This window comes from Pieris brassicae, chromosome 7, assembly GCF_905147105.1.
Source record: "Pieris brassicae chromosome 7, ilPieBrab1.1, whole genome shotgun sequence".
Taxonomy (NCBI): domain Eukaryota; kingdom Metazoa; phylum Arthropoda; class Insecta; order Lepidoptera; family Pieridae; genus Pieris; species Pieris brassicae.
Window position 1 is genome coordinate 17,994,110 of NC_059671.1, and position 27,262 is coordinate 18,021,371.

The following is a 27,262-nucleotide window of genomic DNA, read 5'->3' on the forward strand; positions in this document are numbered from 1 at the left end:
CTATTATCTATTAATAACCTTTGCTTTCGTCATCAATTACTTAAAGTTATTATATTAAGTACATTTGGTTTAAACATCACAAATTTAAATCCATTTTGCTTACGTCTTAGTATTTTCGTCTCATTAAAAGAAATTTTTAGTGGCTGGAAACGAAAGCTTAGAAACTAGTTAAATATTCTAACATACATATTATGAAAGTGGAGTTCAGAAAATAAATGTTGCCACGTTTTATGTTTACAGCATAGGATACCGTGAAATCCACAATATTTTTTGTGTGGATGGCTGATGACCTAGATAGTCTTAAAAGAAATATCAGATCTAGTAATGAGATGCATAACAAGAACAACTTATCTTATTCTGTTCATTCACAATATTTTTGGGTTTTCATATAACGTATGCATTTTTAGTATATGCTTAAAAGGTGTCCCAACACCGAGTGTGGAAAGTTATGAGAGAAATTGATCGTGAAAGTGACGAAATGTCTGAGAAATTCTACGAAAACACGCTCTGCCGGACAAACTTTGTTATACAATCATTTGGAAGATGTTAATGCGATTGCTGAAACTGATTTGCATAATAGTGGTAATTCTATAAGTAGTTTCATACTTTTATTTGTGCTCAAGAGTCATGAATTGTATTTTAATTCCGCTCATATGCAGAAATCGAGACGGCACAGAAGAGCTATTAAAGTGATTGTACAATTGATAATTTAAAAATTTGATATTGTGTATATTCCGTCGTCATAATAAACACATATGTGTTATTCATAGTTTAATTATTGCCCTGAATGTTACTCGTTGTTCGCGCTAAATCTCCATACGATAGCTAATTCGTTAACTGTGATTTGACTATTGACCGATCTACACTTTCTATAATCTATAAAAAAATGTCAATTGAGCAATATCTAGTATTGCATGACAGTTTTTACCGTACAAGGACACTTTAAAAACTGTCGTAGAGAAACAAGCACATTAGGTAGGCATTTAGATTATATTTGAGTTAGAATTAACATTTTAAAATATAGGCTCTATTCGCGTATAAACTATATAAATATATATACAGAAACGATTAAATAATAACGATTGAAGAACTGTTATCAACTGGCAGGATTTTGTTTTTGTAATAGAAATAAATACAACCATAGTCAATTTTACCTGTTAACCGGATGTTAGCCAAATATGACTTTAAAACCCATTTATATATTTTTTGTAACGCATATTCGGTTACCATAACTGGTTGCAGGTAACGTAATTTTTGACGTCAGTAAAGTTTTTGACAGTTGACACCTTGCAATAGTATAGATTTCAATACATCGGTTTACATTTAAACACTAATCTGTCATTCTTTATCACAGTATAAACATAACCTTAAAAAACATAACAGTATTGTCGTCGACCAAATAAAACTAAGTAGAAAATTGTTTGTAAATGTATGTTTATTTGTAGTATATTCATAATAATAAATATTAACAAAGTCCTCGTTTACTATACATAATAATGATATTAAAGAAGTTAACTCTACCAAAATGATCAACTAGACGTTGGCACACTTTATTTCATACAGTGATTATAAAATAGCGGAAAAAAATCGAGTTAATCAGTCCAAGCTGAATGTTAATGGCATGCGATCCAACATGTTACGGATATTGCCCGGTCAGGCCTCACTGAATTTCACGACGCTGAAAACGTGGTTTTCCGCAAACATAATTTATATCAGTCTCCACCTTCATGTGTGCTCTGAACCGGAGTAGGGCAAAAAATGGTCGACGTTTTTTGTAGTTCTATACTTGAGTTCGTGCCGTACCTTACCTGATTTTGACGTTACATTGTTGCATCAGCGTTGTCTTTATTTCACTATTACATTTATAAAAGATTATTTCATGTTTTACGCCTTCAAATATTGTTTATAAATTATAAGCATCACTCTAAAGTAAAACATATTATTTGTACTTGTAATAACTAATAAAATAATTTAATTCATACTGTATTTTATATTGTGTCCTCAGTAGCCTTGTCAAAGTAAACTTGTCCACAGATAATAGATAATATAGCGGACAGACCCTAGCGGAAGGTACGCTAATATTTGCCTAGTGTCAAACTTCATAGATTACGCATATTTTTCGATGACAGCCATGCTTATTTATCTATTACGTGGTCGACGAATACCTTAAATTCGTTAATGCCCTATTTCACATACAAACAAATAGTTTTATTTGAAAGTGTTGCTAATCTTGTCCAATCACAGATCATTAATATGATCGCCTTTCGCGATTGCCTACGCGTTTCAATTTTCCGGCCTTTCACTCATAATTGGTATTGGCTAATACGTGCGTTGTTAATAGTAAATTATATAATGTTGGGTAATAACGTTATGGTGGATTTACTAAATCTCCATTCGTAAAGTAAATGTAGAGTCGTATTGTAAAGTATTCTTTAGGTTCCAATCTTCTACTGTAACGAAGTATTGATTTTAATTATTTTTCGTCTTGCTCATGTTTGGTTTTTGTTTGTGTGTAAATTTCTTATTGGTTATTCTTGTCAATTTAAGGTTCACATGGTAGGACAGGATTGAGTTAATGGAAACTGATAAAGTTTTATTATTTTCACAACTCCGGAAATATTTAATTTATAATATTTCTTTTAAACGCTTTAAAATGGTCGTAAGGATTTTAAAATTTGTTAAAGTAGGTTTGTTTGTTTGAAGAAGAAAATTTTGAATCTATTGTTCTATTGGATTAGAGTGTAACGCGTAGATAAAAGTTTATATTTTGAATCAGTAGATTACGCTAAGTATAGCGTATTACGGTATTTTATAATTACTTTTAAATTCTTAGAATTTAATTTAAAAATAATTAGAATTTAACACGCATATTCTAGATATCGAATGACACGTAGTAACAAAGATAGTTTGATGTATGAGATTCACTATATTTTTACGACTTCTGGCTTACCTACTTTAATGTCATATTTCTCATCATTGTTCACCTTTGTGCTACTTACCGCTTTCGAAACCACTCTGTGACTGGATCTTCAACATGAGTGTTAAAATTATTAGAAAATTGGCAAATAATAGTATTTATATCCAAGTATCCATGTCAACGTAATGATAATAATAATCTTTTTGATATCTTTTTTTGAGTAAATAATGAGCTTTTGTGGCTAATTAATGATAGTACCTACCTAACCGAAATTTGTTTGGTAAAAAGATAAATAATTTTTGTCAAGTAAAATATTGGATACAAAATCATAACTCATGAGACGATAACGACAGTTCTAATACTGACTGTTCAACAAAAACATTGATATCTATTAGTCCAAAATAATATAAAATGGAAGCAAACAGTGGATGGTGATGGTGATCGGGTTGAATAGGCCTTGTCCTATATACCTGGACGAAATCCAGAATTTAATAGAGAATAGTTCAAAGTTCTCATAACTGAGCATACTTTGAATGTCATGAAAGTGGATGAAGCAGGTACTGTAGCAAGTGGAAATGCCTGCCCCTTCGGCAAAAAAGTCGTGACAATATAAATAAATAAATCTAATCCAATTAATATTTTACAACGTTTCATCGCGTGACACTGTAAGGAGAGAAACTTTATAAACAGTCGATAACCTTCATTGTAACACAGGTTATGGATTGCGATCAAATTGCATGGCAGATGCTACCTGATCCCGACAGGTGGTTGTCGTTCAATTCTTAGTAATTATTTCAGTTAAATTATAATGACAGTTAAGCTATAACAGTATTTGAAGGCTGTATTTTTCAATAATATTGTTTAGATATTAAAATAAATTAGTATGTATTTTTATTATTACATTCTTTTTGTCTGAGGCGTAAAGTACTGTTATGGTATCTGGCAGAATGACTAGCGCTGTGGAACACGTCTGCTCCACAGCATAATGCTGAGCCAGGTCCAGTTACAACCACAACGCACACACATTACACACTTAAAATTTACCTTACTCGTTCTTTTTTTGTTTCCATATAATTTTGTTATTTTTCCGTTTTAATTATTATTATTTTGTGTGTTTCGTTAGTAATAAATGTTATGTCTTATACGAGTATAATAATAATTACATTAAGTTTTTGTAATTATATTTAATTATACACCTCGGACGGAGTGTTAAGTGAAGTGAAGTTAATATAAAATGAACAGTCTTATGACATACGTTAGTGTAGAATAATGTAGCCCTTGACAAAGGGATTGAAGTAACCTTGATGGGGCCATGTGCGTTGTATCCTGCGCCTGGTTTTGTTCCGAATGTGTGCGTACTGGGAGTTGCGGCTAGGGTTACCTCTTCTAAAATTGTTTATCTTTTAAAATATATTTTTTTGCATATATATTCATTAGTATGAACTTAAAAATATACACACAACTCAATTGTATTATAAACACTAAAATGGAGAAAATATCGGAGCTTAGACATGTTCTTTTAATCATGGCAAGCTAGAACCAAAATATTTATTTAAATTTTTATATTTAGGTTCATGCGATATAAATGATTTTTTTATTGGTAGCCCTATTTCTGGTCTGGGACGTTGGTCGGCATTGCAAGGTAAACAGGTCCCCGCAGGATGCTTACGACCTTTATTGACTCATAGCGTATACCTGTGCGTGTGTGAACAAAAAACAAGTTATACATTTATATTCAACTAAAACATTCTTAAACTAGACACGACTAAAGCCATTATAGATATTTTTTTAACTTAAAGTAATTAAAAACATCATGTAAATTGTACATATATACAATATATATCGAGGTTGTTAACACTTATATATTATTTATGTATTCTTTATATAAGAGTATATAATGACAACCTCAACTTTCTTATATTATTCGCTTAATTCATAACAGAATAAGTGTTTGTATTGTTATTAATATCCTTTATTGTTGTAAAATACTTATCTACTAGTACGATAAACAATAATAATTAATCAGCAAGCCAGGTAATTTTGTATTTTACAGCTTGTCCTTGGACATAGGCCTGCTTTCAGAGCTTCAACTGTCGGTGTCTAGCTTAATGTAGCCACATAAGGCCAGCTGTTTTATTAATATCGTTTTCCCATCTTTATATTTGTCTTCCTCGTTTTCTTTTGTCATAGCGAGGAAGCCATTCCGTCATTTTTTTCATCTTTTTCTTCTCTCATAATGTGTCCTGTACATTTCCATTTCAATCTTTTACTGGAAGCCACTTTAAGTTATAAATCAGATGGATTTTATATGGTATTGTTAGTATACAATTAGTCTTCTGTAGAGTAGACTTAGCCTAGTGGTTTCAGCGTACGACTGTCATCCTTGGGGTCGTAAAATCGATTACCAGCTGTGCGCCAATGGACTTTCGTCCTATGTGCGCAATTAAGAACGGTGACGGAAAACATCGTCAAGAAATCAGCATGCCTTAGAACCTAAAAGACGACAGGATGTGTCAAGCATAGGAGGAGGAACCTACACCTATAAAAGACTGAAGCGCCACTGATGTTTTCTTTCGTTAGAACTAACCCATTTGGATCTGTTCTTTGCTTCCTCCATCTATTTTTCCCCAGAAACAGTACAGCTGCAAGTAATATAGCGTGCCATAATCCACTTCAGCTGTAAGGCGTGGGTTAGCGCGTCTTAGTTTCAAGCATTCCTTGTCCTGTTCGAATTACGTCATATCAGAACGCATAGCTCAAAATCGTGTGACTGGTCTCTGCGAATGTCACTAATAAAACCCCGTACAAAAGATATCAACGAGTAGGTCGCTTAGTTTTTGTTTGTTATACTCTCACTATATAATTACTAATCTTATTCTGATCACACGCGAATATGTGAAAGTGTAAGAGTGAAATTCGGTCAACGTCAAAATTAAATATATTTTGAAATTACATAGATGTGAAAATGTATGAAACATCGTTCTTACTTACGCACGATTCTGATTGTATAATGGGATTTTATACACAGCAATATATATTCATTTCATACATAATATGCTTCATTTACATGTGGAAAATGTTAGGAAATCAATTGAATTCGAAAAATCTGCAATTTATTTTAGTATTACTTTTAATGTTGATTTGATAAATATGCAGTGCTTTTTGCGTTTCTCTTTTATTTTGTATAATAAGTTATTTGTTAACGAGAACTAACCCACTTATTCAAAGCAGTTGCAAAGTAGTCTTGAAACACTAGTTATCTCGCTTCTTCACAGTGAAAACACTTTTGACAGAAAGAGAGGAGTGACTTGTAAAAACGGCGTATACCTTATTTCGATAAAACACTAAAAATAGTATCAACATGAAAAAACGTTTCGGGCCGGCGCTTGTTTGATATTTTGTTGACAGTTTTTATGCGACTCTTTTTGTATTATTGAACGAATGATTTCAATGGGATTGTGGAGAAAATAATTATCTCTATCTTTTTAACCTTTTAAAACTGTCTTTATATCCAAACGTACTGCAGGTTTTGCGATCTTAAAATACAACCTGGTATAATGTTAGTACATTATACTAAAATCTATGTTTAAAGGTCCTAGTAATTTTTAAAGCTGTATTATTACACTAACTATGGCAGTATTCACTAAATCAACATAGATGAATAGATTTAAAAAAAAATCAAACAAATTTAAAAAGTTTCGTCCCTGTGGCATACCTTTATGCTGGCAGCTGTCCTTGCTGTATAGCGATACTTATTCGTTGTGCGAGAAAAGCACCAGCTCCGGTCACCGGTCCTATATACCAGGCGCCAACTTAAATATATAATTTCTATTTTTAATACTGAACTACAAAAGCTTAAAATTTAGGGTAAATAACAGAGTAGAGACTTGTTAAGTACGACTTCCATGTGTGAAATGCATTACGATATTACGTGTGAGAGATGAACTTGCATGTTCCAGTGTACTAAACTTTCAAGGTTTCAGTTAGTACTAACTATAGGGCAGCGTTTAGTCTTTTTATCTTTGAAGAGTACAATGAACTTCGTGCAATGAACCTCGTACTGTCGTAACCGATGAACGTTCAGACCTTACAAAAACAAAAAATACAATTTTAATCAATTAAAAACTTTTTGCTCCAGTCCAAATGTTGAATAGAAAAAAGCGGAAGAAATTTTTATTGCTGGCCATACTGACTTTCCTTTCGACAAAATGTTCAGTCAGAATACTTAATTCTTTTTAATATTCGTAACACTTAATTGAAATCAATATTTAGAAAGTTGCTTGTAATTTTGGCTAAGAATATGAAAGTGTATATTTTAAATTTTAATTATGTTTTGTAGCAAAATACCCACGAAAAAACTTAGGCCAACCAACTCGTAAAAAATATTCTTCTAATAATACATAACCCTGAGTTACATTTGCTTTAAAGTAATAATCGGGTCTATTTTGTCCGCCCTGTGCCGGAGTAGTTATGACATTATTATTTTCGTTTTACGTGTGCATCTGACTTTTTCAACGAAGTTCCAAACACGTAATAGAAATTCGTATTTCTACAATATCTTGAGTTCTCACGTCTACTTTGAGAACATTCCTTGAATCTCGATGACAAAGCCTAGTCGAGTAAGGTCTATATTACGCGAAACAGTACTCAAAGCATCACTCATTAACATTACCTGTTGACATTTAAGGATTAACGTATTGTATTTTCGTTACTATTTTGTTTAGATTGGGATACCTATATATATAAGTATCCAAATTCTTAAATTCAAGTCAAATTTGACTTTAACAGACAGTTGATATGTAACAATTTACATATTATATTTTCGTTAAAATTTTGTTTGGTTATATTATAAGTACCCAACTTCTCCAAATTCTAGTCAAAATTGATATATTGCAATTTATATTGATAATTTCCAATAACATGCATAAAACACTTATTCTTCAAACACTCTCTGCGAAAATCTTTTGCTCTTTTGATAGATTGGAGTTTCAGATCATGCCTAAACTTATCTCTGAACTTAAGGAGTTTCTTTTTACATGCTTTTCCAAATAACTCCCCACAGCTTCTAACGCAGCCTGTGTGTGTTCCTGGACCGCATGCAGCAGCTAACTGCTGTAAATTACGGCCATTCCACTACTTTTATTTTTATTTCTACTAAAAGTATATAAAAACGTTACATTACACAGTTTTAAATGATGATACAAGGCTGATACATAATAAAATCAAGTCTAGCTGAAGTATATATTAGTCTCCCCGCGCGCCTGCAGCCCCCACCAAGGGCTATATGCCCGCCCCCGTACCGCCCTGTATCAGCAGGGCGCGAACAGAAACACCACTTGAAGGGGGCATACGCCCCGAACAAGAAAAAACACCCCCCTCGCGAGGGAGGGTGCAACAATAACAATATGTATTCTATTGCCAAAAGTAATATTATCTATGGTAACATCACTACCAATGGGAGGAAGTACAGAGAACGTTACGTACACGACAACAATACGCCGTACGAGAGAAACTCTATTGTCTATGAAAATAAAAAAGTAGGAACTTACATGCTAATTGTCGTTGTAAGGTTTTAGAACTTCAATGATATGATCCGGAACCGGAAAGGCTTGTAAATTAATTTACTTGTTGAATAAAAATAGTTACAAAATATTTACCATTGGTATCTGCATCTGTTTCTTTATATTTTAAGAGATTTTTCTTATATGTTTTTGAACGAGTTTTAAATGCGTACAAAGTATTTAAATGAGTATTCGTGTACAGCTGGTGATGGAACCTACGTGCTCAGGGATGAGGTTCACGCGATCAGCTTTTTGACCAATACTGCTCTTAAAAACGGCATCACAAAAGCTCAACAGAGTCCTTCCTGGAATCATGGACTATCAAGACAAAAAATATTTTCAGTTAAAATAATTTTCGGACATCATCTTTCAATCATAGACACGTACAAATTCTTAAAGGCCGGTAACGCACTTGTGAGCCCTCTGCCAATGTGAGTGTATGGGCGGCGGTATCAGTTTATCAGGTGAGTCTCGTGTCCGTTGCCTGTTGTATTAAAAAAAACCCTTAACTATGTTATATTAGTATATATTTAGGAAAATTTTCAAGTGTCGAATAAAATTTATAGTACATCATAATCGTTATGTACATAAAGAAGCAAGCCTTGAAAACTGGATTTAATTGAGATTAAGTTTAGAATTTCGCAATGGTTAACGCACCTTTAAATACCTTTCTGACTTGTCCAGCTCCTTATTGGTTTTTAAGTAAAAGACAGATTTTAAGAAAAATTTCAGACGTAGCGCTTAGAAATCAAACCAAAGAAGTACATAATACAAGTATATACCAGAGCTAAGCTAAGATTCAGAAGCAGACGATGTCAAATATAACGTTTTTGACATATGGGAGTAGGACATAGTTCGCGCTAATTCTACTTACAACATATCATCCTGAATTTGTGGAATTTTCCTTCAGATTCATCACATTTATTTTCGTATCTTCCTAATATGTTTAATTCATTATAAGACCTTATACCTTTTCCAATTCATTTCAGTTCTATTTACGACACTTTTTAAACACTTGAACTATACTAACATTTCTCTCAAGACTTTTCTATTTACTATATATAACTTTCAACGTATGTATACAAAACTACTAAGAACTACGAACTATCGCTTAATCGTATTCGGTTGTTAAAGTTAGTTTATGTTACACACATACAGAAAAACCCATGTGTTCTCATTATTATATCAAAATTGTGCAAAGTCACGAATGTCTATTAGAGTTACTGTTAAATAACGTCCACTCATTGCTAGGAATGTCGTTCATCCTAATTTGAGCCAGCTTTAGTTGGAATGTAGGAACGAAACTGGTTGCCAATTTGATGGGGACCTTGGGTATCTACAACTTAACTGCAGCAATGCATACTGACTTATTACATTGCAATCATTTGATTTATATAAACTCAGATATTATTATTAAATAGGCGGGAAGACTATTTTATTTAGCTGTAAAATTTAGTCTTTTCTCTGAAATATTATTAGTATTAACTGTCGTTTGTTTATGATAATTTTCACATTATTTTTTTTCTATTAGTGTATCTGTATTAATGTATGTTTTCTGTTTCATATAATTTATCTATGTAATCTGTTTTGGCTTTGCATATTGTCTAAGTGTTTTGTTTTATAACATGTATGTTAGCTGTAAGATTACTAATTAATAAAAAATATCATTTTATTTACGCATTTATATTATTACGAAATATATTAAAAATAAGCAGTGCAGTGTTGCTAGCTTCAGTGTGCGACTCTTATCCTTGAGGTCGTACATTTATACTCTGTCTGTGCACCAATGGACTTTCTATGTGCACAATTCGCTCGAACGGTAAAGGATAACATTGTGACTAAAAAGGCGACGGCGTGTGTTAGGCACAGGCTGTTCACCTACTTGCCTATTAGAGAGACAAATGATCATCAAACATTTATGAGGCCCAGACCTAAAAAGATTCTAGCGGCACTGATTTACTTTATATTAATCGTAATAAAAGTAATGTATAAGCATGGGTAATGTGTTTTCAGAAACCAATTTTATGCCAATAAATAAAATTATTATTATTTTGTAATTATTGCTATAGTCCAAAACATCATTTTAATTTTGTAGACTCAATAGAGTAGAATCTTGCTGTATGTATATAATATATCACGAAAAGCTTAGCGTACAACCTCGTAGGACGAGATTTTTAATTACTGTCACCAAAGAAACTCTTGGTCTTTTGTCTTTGGCGTCTTGTATGACGCTCCTTCCATTTTCGCCCTTAACACAATGGTAACAGGGTTGAACATTTTTTTCCAGACGTACGTGACGGAGAACACAGCAGATATCAACTCTAAAGCAATCCTTGAGAGCCTGAACAGCAAGTACTATTTCTACACGAGGACGCGTGGCTTGTTCCGAATCTGTTATCCCAAGGAGCGACCTCCTTCCGGTGAGTTTTTACATTGTTTTTTCTTTACAGCAAACAGTGTTGCCAATAATATAAATTTTAGAACGTTGTTTACAACTCACTACTATAGTGGATAACTAATATAATCTACACATTTGGTAGGATAGAATATAATTTAAATTGGACTTCAAACGTCAAATGATGATTTTTCTTCTGACAGTGTTAAATTATGTGTACCCGTTATAGTTGTAATTTGTATTTTATGATTACAAAGAAGTTTCTACTAGAAACTAAAGATTCCTACCAAAAATTTTGTCAGTAAGATCAAAATGTACAGTGTTGTCAATAATAAAGTTTTTTTAATGCTTAATACTCACTACTGTAGCGGAAAACGAATATAATCTTTAGATTTGGTAGGGTAGAATATAATTTAAATCTTATCTTATTTTATGTATAAAAGTGTACCCATTACACTTGTAAATTTTATTTCAAAGAATTTTCCACTAGTAGCAAAATTCATTAGTTAACATTGTTGGTTACGGAAGTAACTATGGAATCTATTATGGTTTATGTTAATAAAAGTTTAACATGTATGTTGAACACGATATATTTCTTACTAACCAGCCAGGCGTATATATCGAAGGCGTTAAAATGCTGTTTTAAAATGTCCAACAAAGCTCGTAACCTATACATTTTGCCGTGAGCAATAAATTTTGCTATAATTTTAATATTTTGATTTTCTCATAAAAATTGTCTCAAGACTATATCATATCAAGGCTTACAATAATAATTAAATTCGTAAATCGTTACGTACATTTCGTGACTGCACACGGAAAAGGTTTTCTTAGTTTTTACACAACAGTGTTAATTTTTATACATACGTGAATACTATAAAAACATTGTAAGGCCAAAACAAGGTCTGATGGATTTATATAGCAATTTTGGTTTGTATCGTTAATTTTAATTGAAATCGATTTTGTAATTTTACACTAGATGTCTTTGAGATATCGCCTTCAAACTAACCAAAGCTTTATACTATCTATATATACTTAGTGTACAAAAAAATATATATTAAATTACTTCATAAATACACACGAATTGCAAAAAGTGACTCAAATCTAGACTCCAGTAAATCCTCTTTAAAATGGGATTAGTTTTTAGAATAAATTCAAATTTATTAATTCTTTTATAAAACTGATACCCTTATACCACGATCACGCTGTTTGAATTAAGAAAACAATGAATTTTATAATAGATAGATTGTGGTTTGCTTTAATAAATAAATAGATTCATAGACGTAATATAACATAAAAAAACTATTTAAATGTATTTTGAATCTGTATCAAAAGAATGTATGACTCGCCATGCAACAAGTGTTTAGATTAATTGCGTTTCATGGCATTGATTTAACAACTATTGGAGCGAATAGTGACTTGTAGAAGTCTTAGAGCGATGTACTCGTAAGTGAAAATAGCAAATTATTACTGTTATGTTTGATGCTATGATTACCACGTACCTACATTTCTCTTTAATTCTGCTATACGGCTAGCTGGCCATGAAGTCCGGCTTTATTTTAATATAGATGTTCGATGATGATCATTTTTTTTTACATGGAATACATCGTAACCATGGTAACTATCTTTAGTTCACGTTTTATAAGAATATCATTATAATATTTGTAATTTAATCACAATGACACTTTTAATAGTGAAATGTAGACTTAAAGATAATCCAGCGCTTACAGCGCCAAAATGCTTGGCCTCAGTTTGTAATTTCGTTCATTTGTATTTCATGGACTCGAAGGTGTTCTTCTGTGTTTGTTTTGTCGTCGACACAGAAGTATGATATATCATCGATTATTGGTTTGAGTCGATTTCCTTACGTTTGCCTCCACTATTTGGAGCTGAGCTGAGGAACACTGGTAGTAAATGTAAATTTAGAATCAATTTAACATAGTTTCTGTTGATGTTCATAAGTGTACTTGGTTAACTGAAATATGAATAAAGTTATATTGAGTTTGAGCAAGTCCTAATGTTCCAAGATTCAAATGCACGACTTTGAGGATTTACTTAATTTAATTCACTTAATTGAAGGTTAAACTATTATTATTAATACAACAAAAGTAGACAATAAAAAATAATTTGACTTTAAATATTCAAACATTCAAGGAAAAATATGTAACGATTGTAAAGATCGTCTTTGCTCGATCCCCGGCTGTGCACCAATGGACTTTCTGTCCATGAAATCATATTAGACAGTCAGGCACAGGAGGCTCATCATCATTCTAAATTATAAAACGGATGTGATTAATTCAATATAGTTTTTAATTTGCGTATTAGAAATGCTAATAATATATATTAAAAATAAAAAAAATACCCAGAAATAAATTCACAGCATATAATAAGAATGAAAGTGGCTGTTGACCTTTCCAAGAGGCCTCTTCAATGTTACTTGCGTTTCCGTTTCGCTGGGTCACGCTTTTCGAAAGTACGCGCCATAATTACAAGTTGAGAATACCGCGTCCTTAACAGGTTTGGTGTCACTTTTCAATGCAAATATTTAGGCCGATTTTATTGCTCTATGAAGGTCTAGGCTATGCCATGAGTACATTCATTCATCAATTATGATGATCATTCAGAAGAAGGAAGTGATATTCAGGGACGTGTGAGGATTATTCTTGAATTGTAAGTCATTTTAAAGTCTCTGAATGCGCTAATTATTTTCAATTGAATTCATATTTCATATAGGAACGTATAAAACTATTTTTTGTGGTTGTAGTTTGTTATAAATAATGATTTGTTATGTTTCTTAAAATTAACGAATCAAATCTCAAATCTTTGGATAAGACATGTCCTATAATAATAATAATTAAAACTTTATTTATGACAAATAGGTTGACAAAATGTATTTATCGCTTGAACTCCCTCAAGCGATAAATACATTTAGTCAACCCTGTATTGTGGTCAACTAGATAACAATTACTATTCCGTGGTACATGTTTAAAACAATGTTTTGAGTAAAAGTAGGTCTAGTGTTACTAGTAATCAAAGACAAGTCTTATTAAATTAAGTACGCGTGAATGTGTGAATGTATTTGAGTACGTGTGCGCCTGTATTTGAGTGTGTGGCTGAGAGTTGTTATAAGCGTGCGCTGTGTCTATGTCAGGTTTTGGAGTCTCAGAAACATGCCAAGATACGTAGTAAGGCTTCTGTAGATTGGAAATCCAATTCAGCTAGATTCGTAAATTTGTATCTGGATAACTTGACTATCTCAGAATCCATAGATTTGGAAAATAATTTTATCGTAAATTCAGTAAACAGATGTATAATTTTTTTTAAACGATGTTCCTAGAATTCGAATGTAGAAAAAAATGTGTGCGTGTACTAGTGTACACACGTATGAAGTGTATTTTTCAAAAAATGATCTACTTTACGTATGCAACTTTACAGAAATTGGTTAAATAAAGTTTAATAAAGGCATTTATTATCATAGACATGGGTACAAATAATACAATTATTTCATTTTACCTTATTACTACTAAGATTATTACAGAATTTCATTAATTGTATAGATTTATTACTATCATTGTGATCGTTATTATATATTTTTGTTATTAATGGCTTCGAATCTGTTCGAATCAATCGTGGTAGGGACAAGAAAAATAATTATATATATATATTTATAATTTAGACTGCTCAGACGGTAAAAAAATTTCCAACACCAATAAAGAAGTTTCAGATGTAAAAAACTAAACCCTTAAAACAATTATACTTACCAAAATCTTGTCTATATGCATTTGAGCATTTTTGGAAACATAGAGAATGAAAAAATAGAAAAAAATTATATATTTATGTATATTAGTTTTTCTAAGCGATAAGAAATGCGTGAACATAACAGCTACAGATGTACGTGATCATATCTTAAAAGAGATAAATCATGTTTGTATCGACTTTAATATAGATAATTAAGACTGTTGCGTGTTTTTAAGATTCCTTATATATAATAAATCCTGTCTATTCAAGAGATCAAACGATTTTAAACTTTTTGGGGTGTCATGTTCTTGGCTTGCATCCTGCTTAAAAATAAAATTACACACTTAATTACTTTCTTTGTTAGTAAGGCAGTTCTTACGTTAGTTTATAAATTGTTACCTAAATATTTGAAAGATTGAAAGATGTCTTGTCTGCATTTTAAATTTAAGTATATTTAATTTAGATTTGTCTATCCAATATCCATATATTGAATGAATTAGAGAAAATCTATAAACCAGTACGTAAAGGTATGAAGCACTGTAATAAGAAGTTTATATTTTCGAACCCACTAAATGTAAAATATTTTTAACCACAGTAGAATAGACAATACAATTCAGCTATAAAACCAACCCACAGGTTACGAATCATGGTATAAACGTGTAATATGACCGTGATAATATAATGATATTAACAAAATTTGTTGAGGTAAGCAAAAACCGTCACTATTCAATTGTTTTTTAACCTTGACCTCTACGCCTATTAGTATTTAATAGAATGCAACGGTAGTAATTATCTAAGCCCCAACACAATTGGAATTGTATGGGGCCTTCCTCAATATTTTAATTGGGGACAAGACAGAAGGATTTATAGACACGTTTACGCGCGAACTTTTTCACATCCGTCAAACTGTAAGGCCTGTCAAATCTGGAAGAGTTAACATTTAAATTTGACAATATCCTACTGACTTATAATAATGACGTTGTTTTTGTAATGTTTTCTGAGACGAAGTCTTAGAGTAATTGCATATAAATTTAGTGCGACGTAGTCCGTCTGACAATAATAAACTTGACAGTTTACTCCTCTAGAAGCTCTGGTCACTTTACCGTCATACTTCGTTAGTTGTATGAAGGTGGCAACTTAAATTACTCAAAAATGTTCTACAGATAAATGTCAAAATGCCATCCATGTTGGGTGTGTCCATTAATGATGTCGTTTGTAATATTAATAATGTATTCTTGGTCGATAATTTAGTAGTGATTACATATTTTTCATAAGCGTTCATACCTTTGTCCTAGACTAGTTTTTTCTATAAAATATTAAAAACAGCCATCCCATTCATGTTCTTTGAAGTGTTGTAATTAAAAAGAAGAAATATCTATTTAACCATCGTTAAATAAGGATTTATCATGGGAACTGGTTGAAGTTAAAATGAAAGCTTCGGTCAAAAGCCTCTCTTCTGTCGTTATAGATTACTAGTTATATATAGTCAAACTACATGGCCTCAATATTTCACCTTGGGGACATTGAGCAATCGTTGTAGCTTGCATTAATTCGTCTCATGAAATCAACGCAATGAAAACGTGTGAATTGCGAGGGCAATTGTATCATGCAAATCACACACCTTTTAAAATTAACTAGATTTAATATATTCTTTATATAATAAATAAAACTTATCATTTTACAGTTGGACAACTTAGGTAGATATGTTGTATTGTTGTAATATATTTCGTGGTTATTTTGAAAATCAATCAATCACCTGCATCATGCACACCCCACAAACACATCCTCACATACCTCACTATCACACCATCACACAGCACAGCCGAAATAGGTATTACGTATTTTTAACATTTTGAATTGATTTTTCCCTTTCGTAAATATTTGAACATATTATGTATTCCATCTTTGGTTATTTGTTTATTATAATTATTTTACTCGTATATAATTTAAGTTAGCAGTTTAATTTTTAAATTATACATTATATGAACCTACTTTCTAACCAAGAAAATTTCTCTGCTTTGGAGCGTATGAAACATCGTGACGATATTCGTAGTAACTAAACGATAAAGATGAGTAATATGACAAGACCGATAATATCTTTCTCAGGCGATTAAGACTTTCTCAATCTCATCCATGTTTTGTGAAATCTATGCTAACCGGTTCTGCAATGACCGAGCAAGGAAAAGCCAATATACATATGCCCAGAAATATAATCTCGAAATGTGAAGAACCACCTTATATAAATTATTTTACTCAATACGACTTGGACTTTGAAATACACAAGTTTCAGCATGTGACTCTTTTCCCTGAGGTCGATCCTCTGCTATGCACTGTCTGTTTTTTTTAAATAAAACAGGGGGCAAACGGGCAGGAGGCTCACCTGATCTTAAGTGATACCACCGCCCATGGACACGCTCAATGCCAGAGGGCATTGCCGGCGTTTTAAGAATTAGTTCGCTCTTTTCTTGAAGGAACCTAAGTCGAAGTGGTGGGCAGCTGGTTCCACATAGCGGTGGGGCGTTCAAAAAACGCTCAGTCGTGGAACGGCGGACGTCGAGGTGATACGGGTGGAAATTTGTATTCTGCCTCTACGTCCGATGATGAAACTCTAACTATCTACTATGTGCGCATTTAACACTCGTACGGTGAAGATAAACATCGTGAGGAAATCCGAGTACCTTAAACCTAAAAAGTTGTCGTCATAACTCAGGATACTGATCATCTAGCAAACAGATACAGAATTCTGAGGCCCAGACTCAAAAGATTACCTCCACTACTAAAGATAATGGTTAAAGAATTTGTTCTTTTAAAAGTATTGCCTTAAGATGTATTGCGTTTAATTGCTTGAAAAACCTAATGGATTTGCATTTCGGATTAGATATGCGTAATTACTTCCTATGCCATTAAAAGAAGTAACGGTAGCTGTCAAGAGCATTTGACATTTGACATTTATGGGACACGTTCAAATGGTCAAGTTCAGGGAATGGATAAAAAGAAATGCACTTTTATTGGTTCAAACAAATAATATACGTTTCACATTCAGTATTAATGAAAATTTGTGTAAGTAAGAATATTCTTGTTTATTTTAAAATGTATTGCCACAAATTGTAGATAAAACTTTAAATAAATAATTAAAATTCAAAATAAATCAGAAGATAGAATAAATCACTACAACCTTTTTAGGTCTGAGCCTCAGATTTCTGTATCTGTGTTAAATTATTATTCAATAGGCAAATAGGTGATCAGCCTGCCACACGCCGTCGACTTATTGAGTCTGAGGCAATGTGAGTTTCCTCACGATGTTTTCCTTCACCGTTAAAGGGAACGAGCGCACATAGAAAAAAGGGCTATTGATGCATAGCCGGGGATCAAACCTAAAACTTTGAGGATGTGAGTCGCAAGCTCATGCCACACTGCTCAATTAAAAAAATACACAGTAGACTGTGAATTTTACATCCAAATACCTAAAGACAGCATAAATATTTTATCTTTTGATACGCAATACCAATTTTCTTGTAAAATTGTATTATAAAAACTCCGTTAAAGTATAAACACAAATGACAATCTTAAAGTAACTACGACATATATGAATAATATTAATATATTTAGTCCGATCAATTAAGGACACATGACGGTACTCAACGGACTGTTAAAACATACCGTGCGCGGGAGTTGACGATGCTTGATAGAGATTAATACTCTATAAAGTTAGAAACGGTAGTTCAAGAGATCTTTAATATAACAGGAACAGTTAATAGTTTTCTGATTGTGGAACGGGAACATTCTATCCCTCCTATGAGGACTAGTATTCGTATGTACACACTACGCCCATCTTTCAATTCGTCACTCAGAATCTCGTCTTAATATATATTAACACTAATTTGCCAAAAAATTGTTTGCAATGACTGCTATTATATTTAGTGTCCAATATTTTATAAGAAATAGCGTATCTGTGTACAATATGTTTCCAAATACACAAAAGCTGGTAATATGTATATGTTGGTTTTGATTACAACCGTCTTCGATCTTCAAAACTTTTATTACAAGTCTTAATACAACTAAATAGGTGGTTGCCAGAAAATTGCTCAAAATATACATGGAACAGATTGAAGGAGATATTTACTCTTTAAAAGTTAAAGTAGAAAATATAGTAGTTTTTTATAGTATATAGTATATAGTATAGTAGTATATTTAAGCAATAAATGAGGTTACATTATTAATATACAACTACTGCGTCAGTACATCATCATATGTGCAAATCAAATCCAAATTAATTTAATGTTCAAAAACGTTTATTAAAAGGTAAACATAACGACCAAATTAGAGAATTTTCTTAATTTATTATTACTATTAATAAAGATAATAAGTTTGGTCGCAGTCGCTGTGGCAGTGCATCTTTAACGCTGGCAACATTTCCTCACTGTATTGCGATACTTATTCGTTGATCAAGGAAAGCACCAGCTCTGGGGTCACCGGTAGGTAGGTACTATCTACCAGGTGCCAACCTGTGCAGTTGAACCCCACGACCCAAGAGTCTCTACTCAAAAAGGAACAAAATTGAAGTTGGAGGAAAGACTTGGCAGGCCTCCCAGGAATCCATCAAAGCCCGTCCCATCTTCCAAGGTATCAACGACATCCCATCCGGCCGTATCCATCCCGCCATTAACGAGTAACAACTCCAAGAAACTATCTGACATTCTTATTCACCGATTCTTGGGTAACTTGAAAATAATAAGGAACTTTGGAAAATCATATGAATCAAGACGATTGTACAAAACTAGAGATTTTCTTCAGGTGAAAATTCACAAGGAGGTTACTAAAGAAACGCATTTCCGTTGTATTGCAATAATAGATGGCTCAGCCTACATTCACATAATTACAACTTGTGATCTTATGTAAGCGACTTGCAATCAATATCTGGAGCAGGCTTTCTTATGAAAGTCTATGTAATTCGCACGATAAGATGCAGAAACATATAAGTCTATGAACTGTTCGTCCGTCGTTCCAGAACTGAGCGATTTTAAGGTAGTTTTTGCCGCGCGCCATCACTATGTGGAACCAGGTGACCACTGAAGTATTTCCAAATCAATTCGACTTAGGGCCCTTCAAGAAACGAGCGTACCAAATATTAAAAGGCTGAAAACGCCTGAAGTATCCATGGACAACAATATCACTTTTCATCAAAAAAGTTTGCCAACCCCAATTTTTATATAGCGTAATGTGGCACTTTATATATCAGATTAATGAATGTTGCTCGACAAGTAAAGTTTTATTATGTATTATTATTTGATACAATATAGTCAGTAGTTACACCTTCACGGTACGCTAGCCGCCCAAGTATTAGTTACAACACTAGATGTGTTCGGATTCTTCAGGGCCAGGTGTTGCGAAACGATTATTATCAATGTACAATGCATTACAATGTACGTCCTGTAAATTCGTTTGCCTATCCTATAAAAAAATAATTTAAACTCTAACTCAAAATATCATTATTTATATAGGTAACAAGTACACTTATAATTTACATTTACTACCAGTTCGCAAGTCAAGGGCGTAGAGCGGGTAAGAAGAACTGGCAAGAAGCTTTCCGCCACTATTTTAAATCACCATGTATTGAGCCAAAAACATTTCAAAGAAAATTGAAATAATTTACACAATTTACGAATACACTATGATCGGTTAGGTTTGTAAATTGAGGAAATTGCTGGCAAAACAGTTATTTTTATAACAACATCTGTTTCATATATAGAAGTAGATGTTTTTACTATATATCCGCAGGCAAATTGACCCAATTTAAAAACAGCCTAATAAAATCTTTATAAATCTTTTATAAAAAAAAACTGATTAACATTTTATACATTAAATTTTTATTTATATCAGAGTGCAATGATTTTCATAGCAACTTTGTACTTTTATTATTTAGAATACAAGGCCATATATTATGTTCCGTTTACAGCCATGAGTTATATTAATCACTTGAGGCGCATGATGTCACTTCAATTGTTTGTTTGCATGTGATACTATTAATTACAGCTTAAGGATAACTACAAGGTGTCTGTTATCTATATAACAGACACCTTGTAGTTATCCTTAAGCTGTAATTAATAGTATCACATTGTTAGCATCCCGGCTGTGGACATTCTACGTAAAATTAACAAATATTTATAGCGATATCGTAGATCCTGCAACGCTGTCAGTCATATCATCATTTTTCTCTCTGGATCTTCTATTGCATTTACTACGGATGAGTTGTTCGGGTTAATACGGCTGTGCTTCATTAGCGGACGTCAAGGTAGAGTAGGCTAGGCCTACGGCCTACGGCTAGGCCGTTGCCTCCTATTAAATAAAAAAATATATTTTATCTATTTACACTTCGTTACCTTATAAAAACATACATGTAAAAAGCAGAAGACATACGTTATTAGGCAACTGGCGGCCTTATCACTAACAAAGATATAGCTTCCAGGCAACCCTAGTATGGTAAATACAAAAATTAACACCTACAGAGGGTAAAGTACAAGAAGTGCATAAATATTCATAAAAAAATAACATATAACTAAAATAAAGCAAAATAAAAAATAGAAGAAATAGTAATATCCTAATAAACAAAATACAAACGCTAATCGAAGGGTTAATAGAGTTATCACTTATTTAAGTAGTTAATTACGAAGCAGAAGCAAAATGATCAAAAAGAAGATTTTTAAATTAATTTAAAGATATCTGTGATATCAATTGGTAAGGAATTCCATAACAGGATACTATCCATAGTAAAGGAGGAATAATCATAGTAAATGATGATGAAATTTAAGTATATGATAATATTACTGCGTCATTTATCATTGTGAAGTTTTATTATTTAATACAATTACTAAATATCCCGCATTCGCAGGTGTTCACTGCGTTCAATGGTCTATCATTACATAGGAATTCTCTTTGTTTACATAACCGTTCATTAACTTCTTTGTTTTAGACTCACGCAAAAATACCATACAATATTGTACAAACATACGTTTATTATGTACCACAAATAAATAGAAATAGCTTATAATGCTAAAACAACCGAATTGAATATCAAATACTGGTTTTCAAAGACAACACATACGTATATGTATTTAAATAGTTTTTTAATTATTTAATAACGATTAGCTTAATCTCTAAATTTAAGTTGAAGAAAATTGCTAATATAGATTCGGATATGTCGAAAATAATATAACTTTATTTTTGGAAATCAAATGTATCGAATAAATTGAAAAATGATGTTTTAAAAAGTTGTCAGTTTCGTGTGATAACGTTTTACGCAAATTACCGTAATTCCGTTCCTCGAACATGCCAAATGAGTTGCGGTTAGCTGTTCAACAAACAAGTAGAGTACGGAATAATTGAGTCATACAATCTTCTAGATTTCCGCTTACCCATGTTTTTTTAAAACCGCTGTTTATAGTATATAATTATTTAAAATAGTTTCTCACCGCATAGCTATATCTAATAATGACTATTGGGCTTACATTATTATTATAATACAGCGTATAAATTGTATATTAACGACATTATATTATGTGTGATATGGTACATGGGTTATAATAAGTTATGTTTTGTTGTAACCACAACCTAACACTGCGACTACGTATTTCTAAACAAGAATGCAGTTCTTAACAAGGAAATACGCCGAATCATTAAACATTCCTCGCAGCACTTGTATTTCTACATTCAACGTTCCAAATACGTACAATTACTCGTTAGGACCTTTTAAAATATCGGAAAGTAGCGAAAGTGGCAACACAGGAATTGGCGGGAAAAACACATGGCGGCCATCTTGCTTTCTTTCCTGCCATGTATTGTTATTATTATTGAAATTTGAAATAACCATTACGTAGTAAGTACCCTTCTTCATTTTCTAGGCAGTCATGCGAGACGTGGGTAAATAATACGGCATCACGTAATACATTTGTAAGTAACGCTAGTTATAATATCTATAAGGGTATCGTTAACATGAACATTATGTAATTTAAAAAATGTGACAGTCGAATAATTTATTATTTAACAATTAGGGTGAGTTTATGATAAATAAATATAGTGAGTGAAATGAATTTATTAAGTTAATTCTAATTTAAACATTTTATAAAAATAATGTTAAAGAAACCTTAGAATTTCACTGTCCCTAATCGTTTTTCTAAGCAATTAAAAACATTAATAAACATGACACAATTTACATAAGAGAAAATTTAGAGATTTTATTTACTGGTTTTATTTTCTATAGATCATCAATAAATGTATTACTATTCAATACATTTAATTATATAACTTGTCATTTACAATACACTTGAAAATCTTTTTGTTGAGGTGTATCATGACATTTACAAAACACGTCAAAAACTCTAGCTACAGTTGACATTTAAAACGACATTTAAATTTTAGGAACAAAAAAAAACATACGAGCGCCATCTATTGACAAAAGATTTACTGTTCTCTAATACAAGCGTTTACGTTTGCTATAACAGATACGCCTTTAAAATAGTGTCAGACTTGCATTAGACCTTTCTGGCTAACATGTTAACTAGATTAGCATTGTTTTAGAATGTCATACGAACTAGGCTAATTCTAGGCCAGATCTAAATCAATAGAACAAGTGATTAACGGTACCTACCACCTGTTTAAGTTCAACAAGGACGCTTTGCAACTTTCTCCGAGGCGTCTTGTTACCGGGTAACCTAATTCCTTATATTTGGGCGAGGTCTCAAACGTGATCGTATGCGATTAGATTAATTATGTTTGATGACTGTTGCGTATATTTGAATTTTAGGTATAGCTAGTATTGGAGTTTAGGTATCCTCAGCAAGACTTATACAACAATCAATACCTTATAATTTAAATCGGCAAATACACCTCTAACCCTCTAGCTAAGCTGAGCTTACAAGAATTAAAACATTCATACGTACATGTTATAATTTTCCTAATAGTAAAGACAAAAATACTTTGTACAAAATTTATAATTTTTGATATATATGTGACGAATACATTATAATTTACAACTCGTGGTGCAGAATTTAAATATAATTTAAGTAAAAAAAAGATTTTTTCACAGGTCATTTACTTGCTATAATTAGGTTACTAAAATGTATTGTATCGTCTTATTTATAAACTCATTGTCCATTGTCAAACTGGTTATGCAAATGTGCCAATGGAGTGCTAATTCTGAATAAGGAACTAGAACAATATTAATTCTATTAAAAGTAGATAATACATATATCAAAAGAAATAGTAAAAAATGGTAGAATAATACCTAACATTTAATGTTATAGGTTAAAATTTCTTCGTACGTATTTTATGCATTAGTCAAAACGTCAATTGTCAAGACAATAGCGCCAACTATGACATATGTCAAAAACTTGGTTTTACATAAAGTCATATTTCGCGCTAAATCTCGACAGTGAATTTTACTTTATAATGTTATCTGTCAAACTAACAACTATCGATACTGCAATAGACATAAAATTTAGAATATTGACATTAGAAACCTCAACGTACTATGCAAATGCAACAAGCGGAGTCCTGCATTCCTTTGTAAGTGGGTTCCACAATGCAGTTATCTTTAGAATGTATCTGATTGTACATACGAAACAATTTTTGTTCAACTCTGCCGTTCTCTCTCTACTAAGAGGCAAATATGTAGTTAGTTCGCTTTTTTACCTTTTAAATGAGGAGAAATATTGTCGAAATTTATTTATTTATTTAAATTACTTTTCGCTCGAATGTATATATGTTCACTATGAGTTCGTTTATACGTACTTGAGAACCGGATAAGCGCCTAAGTTTTGCGAATTTACGAGATTATTACAGTCATTAATTCCTAGTATCGCAAGGTCTCAACATGATCAATCTAAAAGATATTTTTTTAAATGCATTATTACCGAACAAAGCGGCTATTGTCATTCTGATATAACTTCCTCAATGTTTGGAAAGGAAAAATCAGAATCGAGTGAAAGCAATTATAAATTTAATTTGCAATCAATATCTAGTTTCGTCCTGTAGAATGACGTCACGAGCGACATACGAAACTCGTTTGGCCAGTTAAGTTTATTACAATAACATGATTTATTTCTCGTCAAACCATTTAAACCTGTAAATCACTTTTCCAAAACGCGAGGATTAAAAAAACCTTGAAGTAACTAAGTATTTTTTTGTATATAAAACAAAATTTTATATATTTATTTATGTTCAAATAAAGTCGATATCAAATTTAGGATAAAACACAATTGAAAGTTTAATAAATATATTACGTATTTTACTGACGCAAAGTTTAATTAACAATTTTCACATGCAATTAACTAAAGTAATCCGGATGTTAAATATCCGTTTTATAATATTTAATTTAGTAACATATCGTAACTTGGCTAGATTTTGCATGGTGGGGAAAGAATAAGTGGGAGATCGTTCATTGTTTTCCCGCTTAAAAGTAGCTCAAGAGGTTCTACTTATCCCAAGCATACCACCGAACATGGATGATTTGGCAATTATAACATTCACCTGCTGTGGCCAAAATTTTTGGTGACAGGATTTATTAGGGTCCTTACAACCACAGAAGTAGAGAACAAAATTAATTATACTACGCCCCGTTCAGGGATCCACCCCGATACCCCAGAGAAGGAAGGTCAAATATGCATTTATACAACTAATTTTTGAATGGATTCTTGTTAATAATGCATTCTTGGAATGTTTGCGTCAGACGGATACTATTCGTAAGCATTATGACTCAATAATTGGGTATTCGTAAATAAATAATTTATCGTCAATGTCAAACGTAATGTAAACTGTCATTTTCGCTCGTACTTTTTCGCGCTTTGATTTGAAAGTCTTTGTAGTATTATAATAGACAAACAATCAAATACCAGCTGAATGATTTGTATTACAAAAAGCATATACATAACACTTGAATTTCACTCATATATTAAAAAATAAATAGACGTAAACATCAATTTTTAACAAATGAGTTTTATAATAATGCATCAAACAATAAATGTTCTTACATTATCTCTGAGACATACCTCGTCAGAAATCTACCCCAAGCCTTTACGAGAAATAAATATATACTTAGTTCAAATAGAAGGTTGTACGGTTAGTAGATTATAGAATGGATACACTATTTCGTAAGTCCTTGCAACAGCAAAGAATGAAGTTGCAATTATTAGGTTGATATGTATTTGATTAATCGCACAAATATTGCAACATGACTCGTTTGTACATTTAAATGTCATCGGATTACAATCTACCGTTAATGTTTTTAAGTTTTGTTACAATATGGTAAAATTTCGGCGTTTATCTCAAATCGAGTCAATTCCGTTATTAAATTTGTTAATATATTTATAATATGTCAAAATATGACAACACTTGAACTAAACGTAAGTTTAAATGAGGTTTTGTTAGGATTTTAAATTAAATATTGTATAAAAACTTTTGACTAAAAACTCTTTTATGTTACAACCTATAAATAGTTTCTACCACCCAACGCAATGTGAAAATCATAATTAGACACTTAAAACTTAGATTTTCTATTTATCAATAAAATATATATTTTAAACAAAACTAATAAAATTATTTATTTTCATAACATTCGATTTCTTGTTGATAATCATGAACTTATTGGTGAAATGTCTTATTCCAGTTGAGATCTATTTATCGCCCGTGGAGACGCACTGCAGCAATGTGGATTACTTCATACCTGACGAAAACAACGAGACCAGGGGACTTTCTGACGACGCTATGAACAGGTATAAAAAATAATAAATATACATTTTATAGGTACAATATATGGACGACTTAAAAAACAGTTCTAGGACAAGATCATTTTTGTTATCATTTACATTTAGCATAATCACAGACTATAACGCCTCATACATTTAAAACTTTTAGACAACATCTAACTACAACAAATTATTAATCGTACGTTTTTTAATCTGTATATTTTATTTTATTAAAGTATTCCTACAGCTACTCATTAAACAATATTCAAACAATTACATTATACACAAAAACCAAAAACGGAATACACATTCAAACATAAACCACAGTTTTACCTATTTATACAAAAAATATAACAACGTACAAATTCATACTAAATTCTAGATTATAAGATCTAAGTTTCATTGATCAAATATTTTTTTAAGCATTCTTTAGTATAATAAATATGAATTAGCTGTATTACATAAATATATATGTTGAGTAAAATAAACATACAATATTTCAATTAACGATCAAATTACAAGGGTTGATGTATATTTAATAGTTATTTAATAATTTCAGGTTGCACATGGCCCGGTCCACGGTGGCATTGTTCATGGTTGGTTTCCTTTCTCTCTTCATCGCTTTCTGGACCGGGGTCGTTGGCTGTTGGAAGAGGAGCCCCGGAAACATCACCGCTACAGCTATTCTAATGCTTGTCACTTGTAAGTATTCATTATACGTAGGTAACACTGAACATGTTAAAAAAAATAGCGCTACAACCTTTTCAGGTCTGGGCCTCAGATTCTCAGAAACTACTGAATTACTGAAAATGTTTAGAAAATGAAAAACGGCTTAATGTAGAAAGTTTCGAATACTTATTGTATTTCTAAGTAATCTCCGTTACCCTCTACACATCGTCGTATTCGATGGAACCAC

General features: G+C 32.0%; 1 protein-coding gene across 2 annotated transcripts in view; it reads left to right on the plus strand.

Annotated features, from left to right (window-relative positions):
* The window catches only part of LOC123712022, a 32,777-nt gene that overhangs the window by 1,758 nt on the left and 3,757 nt on the right, over positions 1 to 27,262 (plus strand). For both annotated transcript variants that reach the window (XM_045664929.1, XM_045664928.1), the window contains exons 2-4: positions 10,766 to 10,898; positions 26,268 to 26,373; positions 26,906 to 27,048. In XM_045664929.1, the coding sequence (XP_045520885.1) occupies positions 10,766 to 10,898; positions 26,268 to 26,373; positions 26,906 to 27,048 (382 nt within the window). The remainder of the gene's footprint in view (positions 1 to 10,765; positions 10,899 to 26,267; positions 26,374 to 26,905; positions 27,049 to 27,262) is intronic.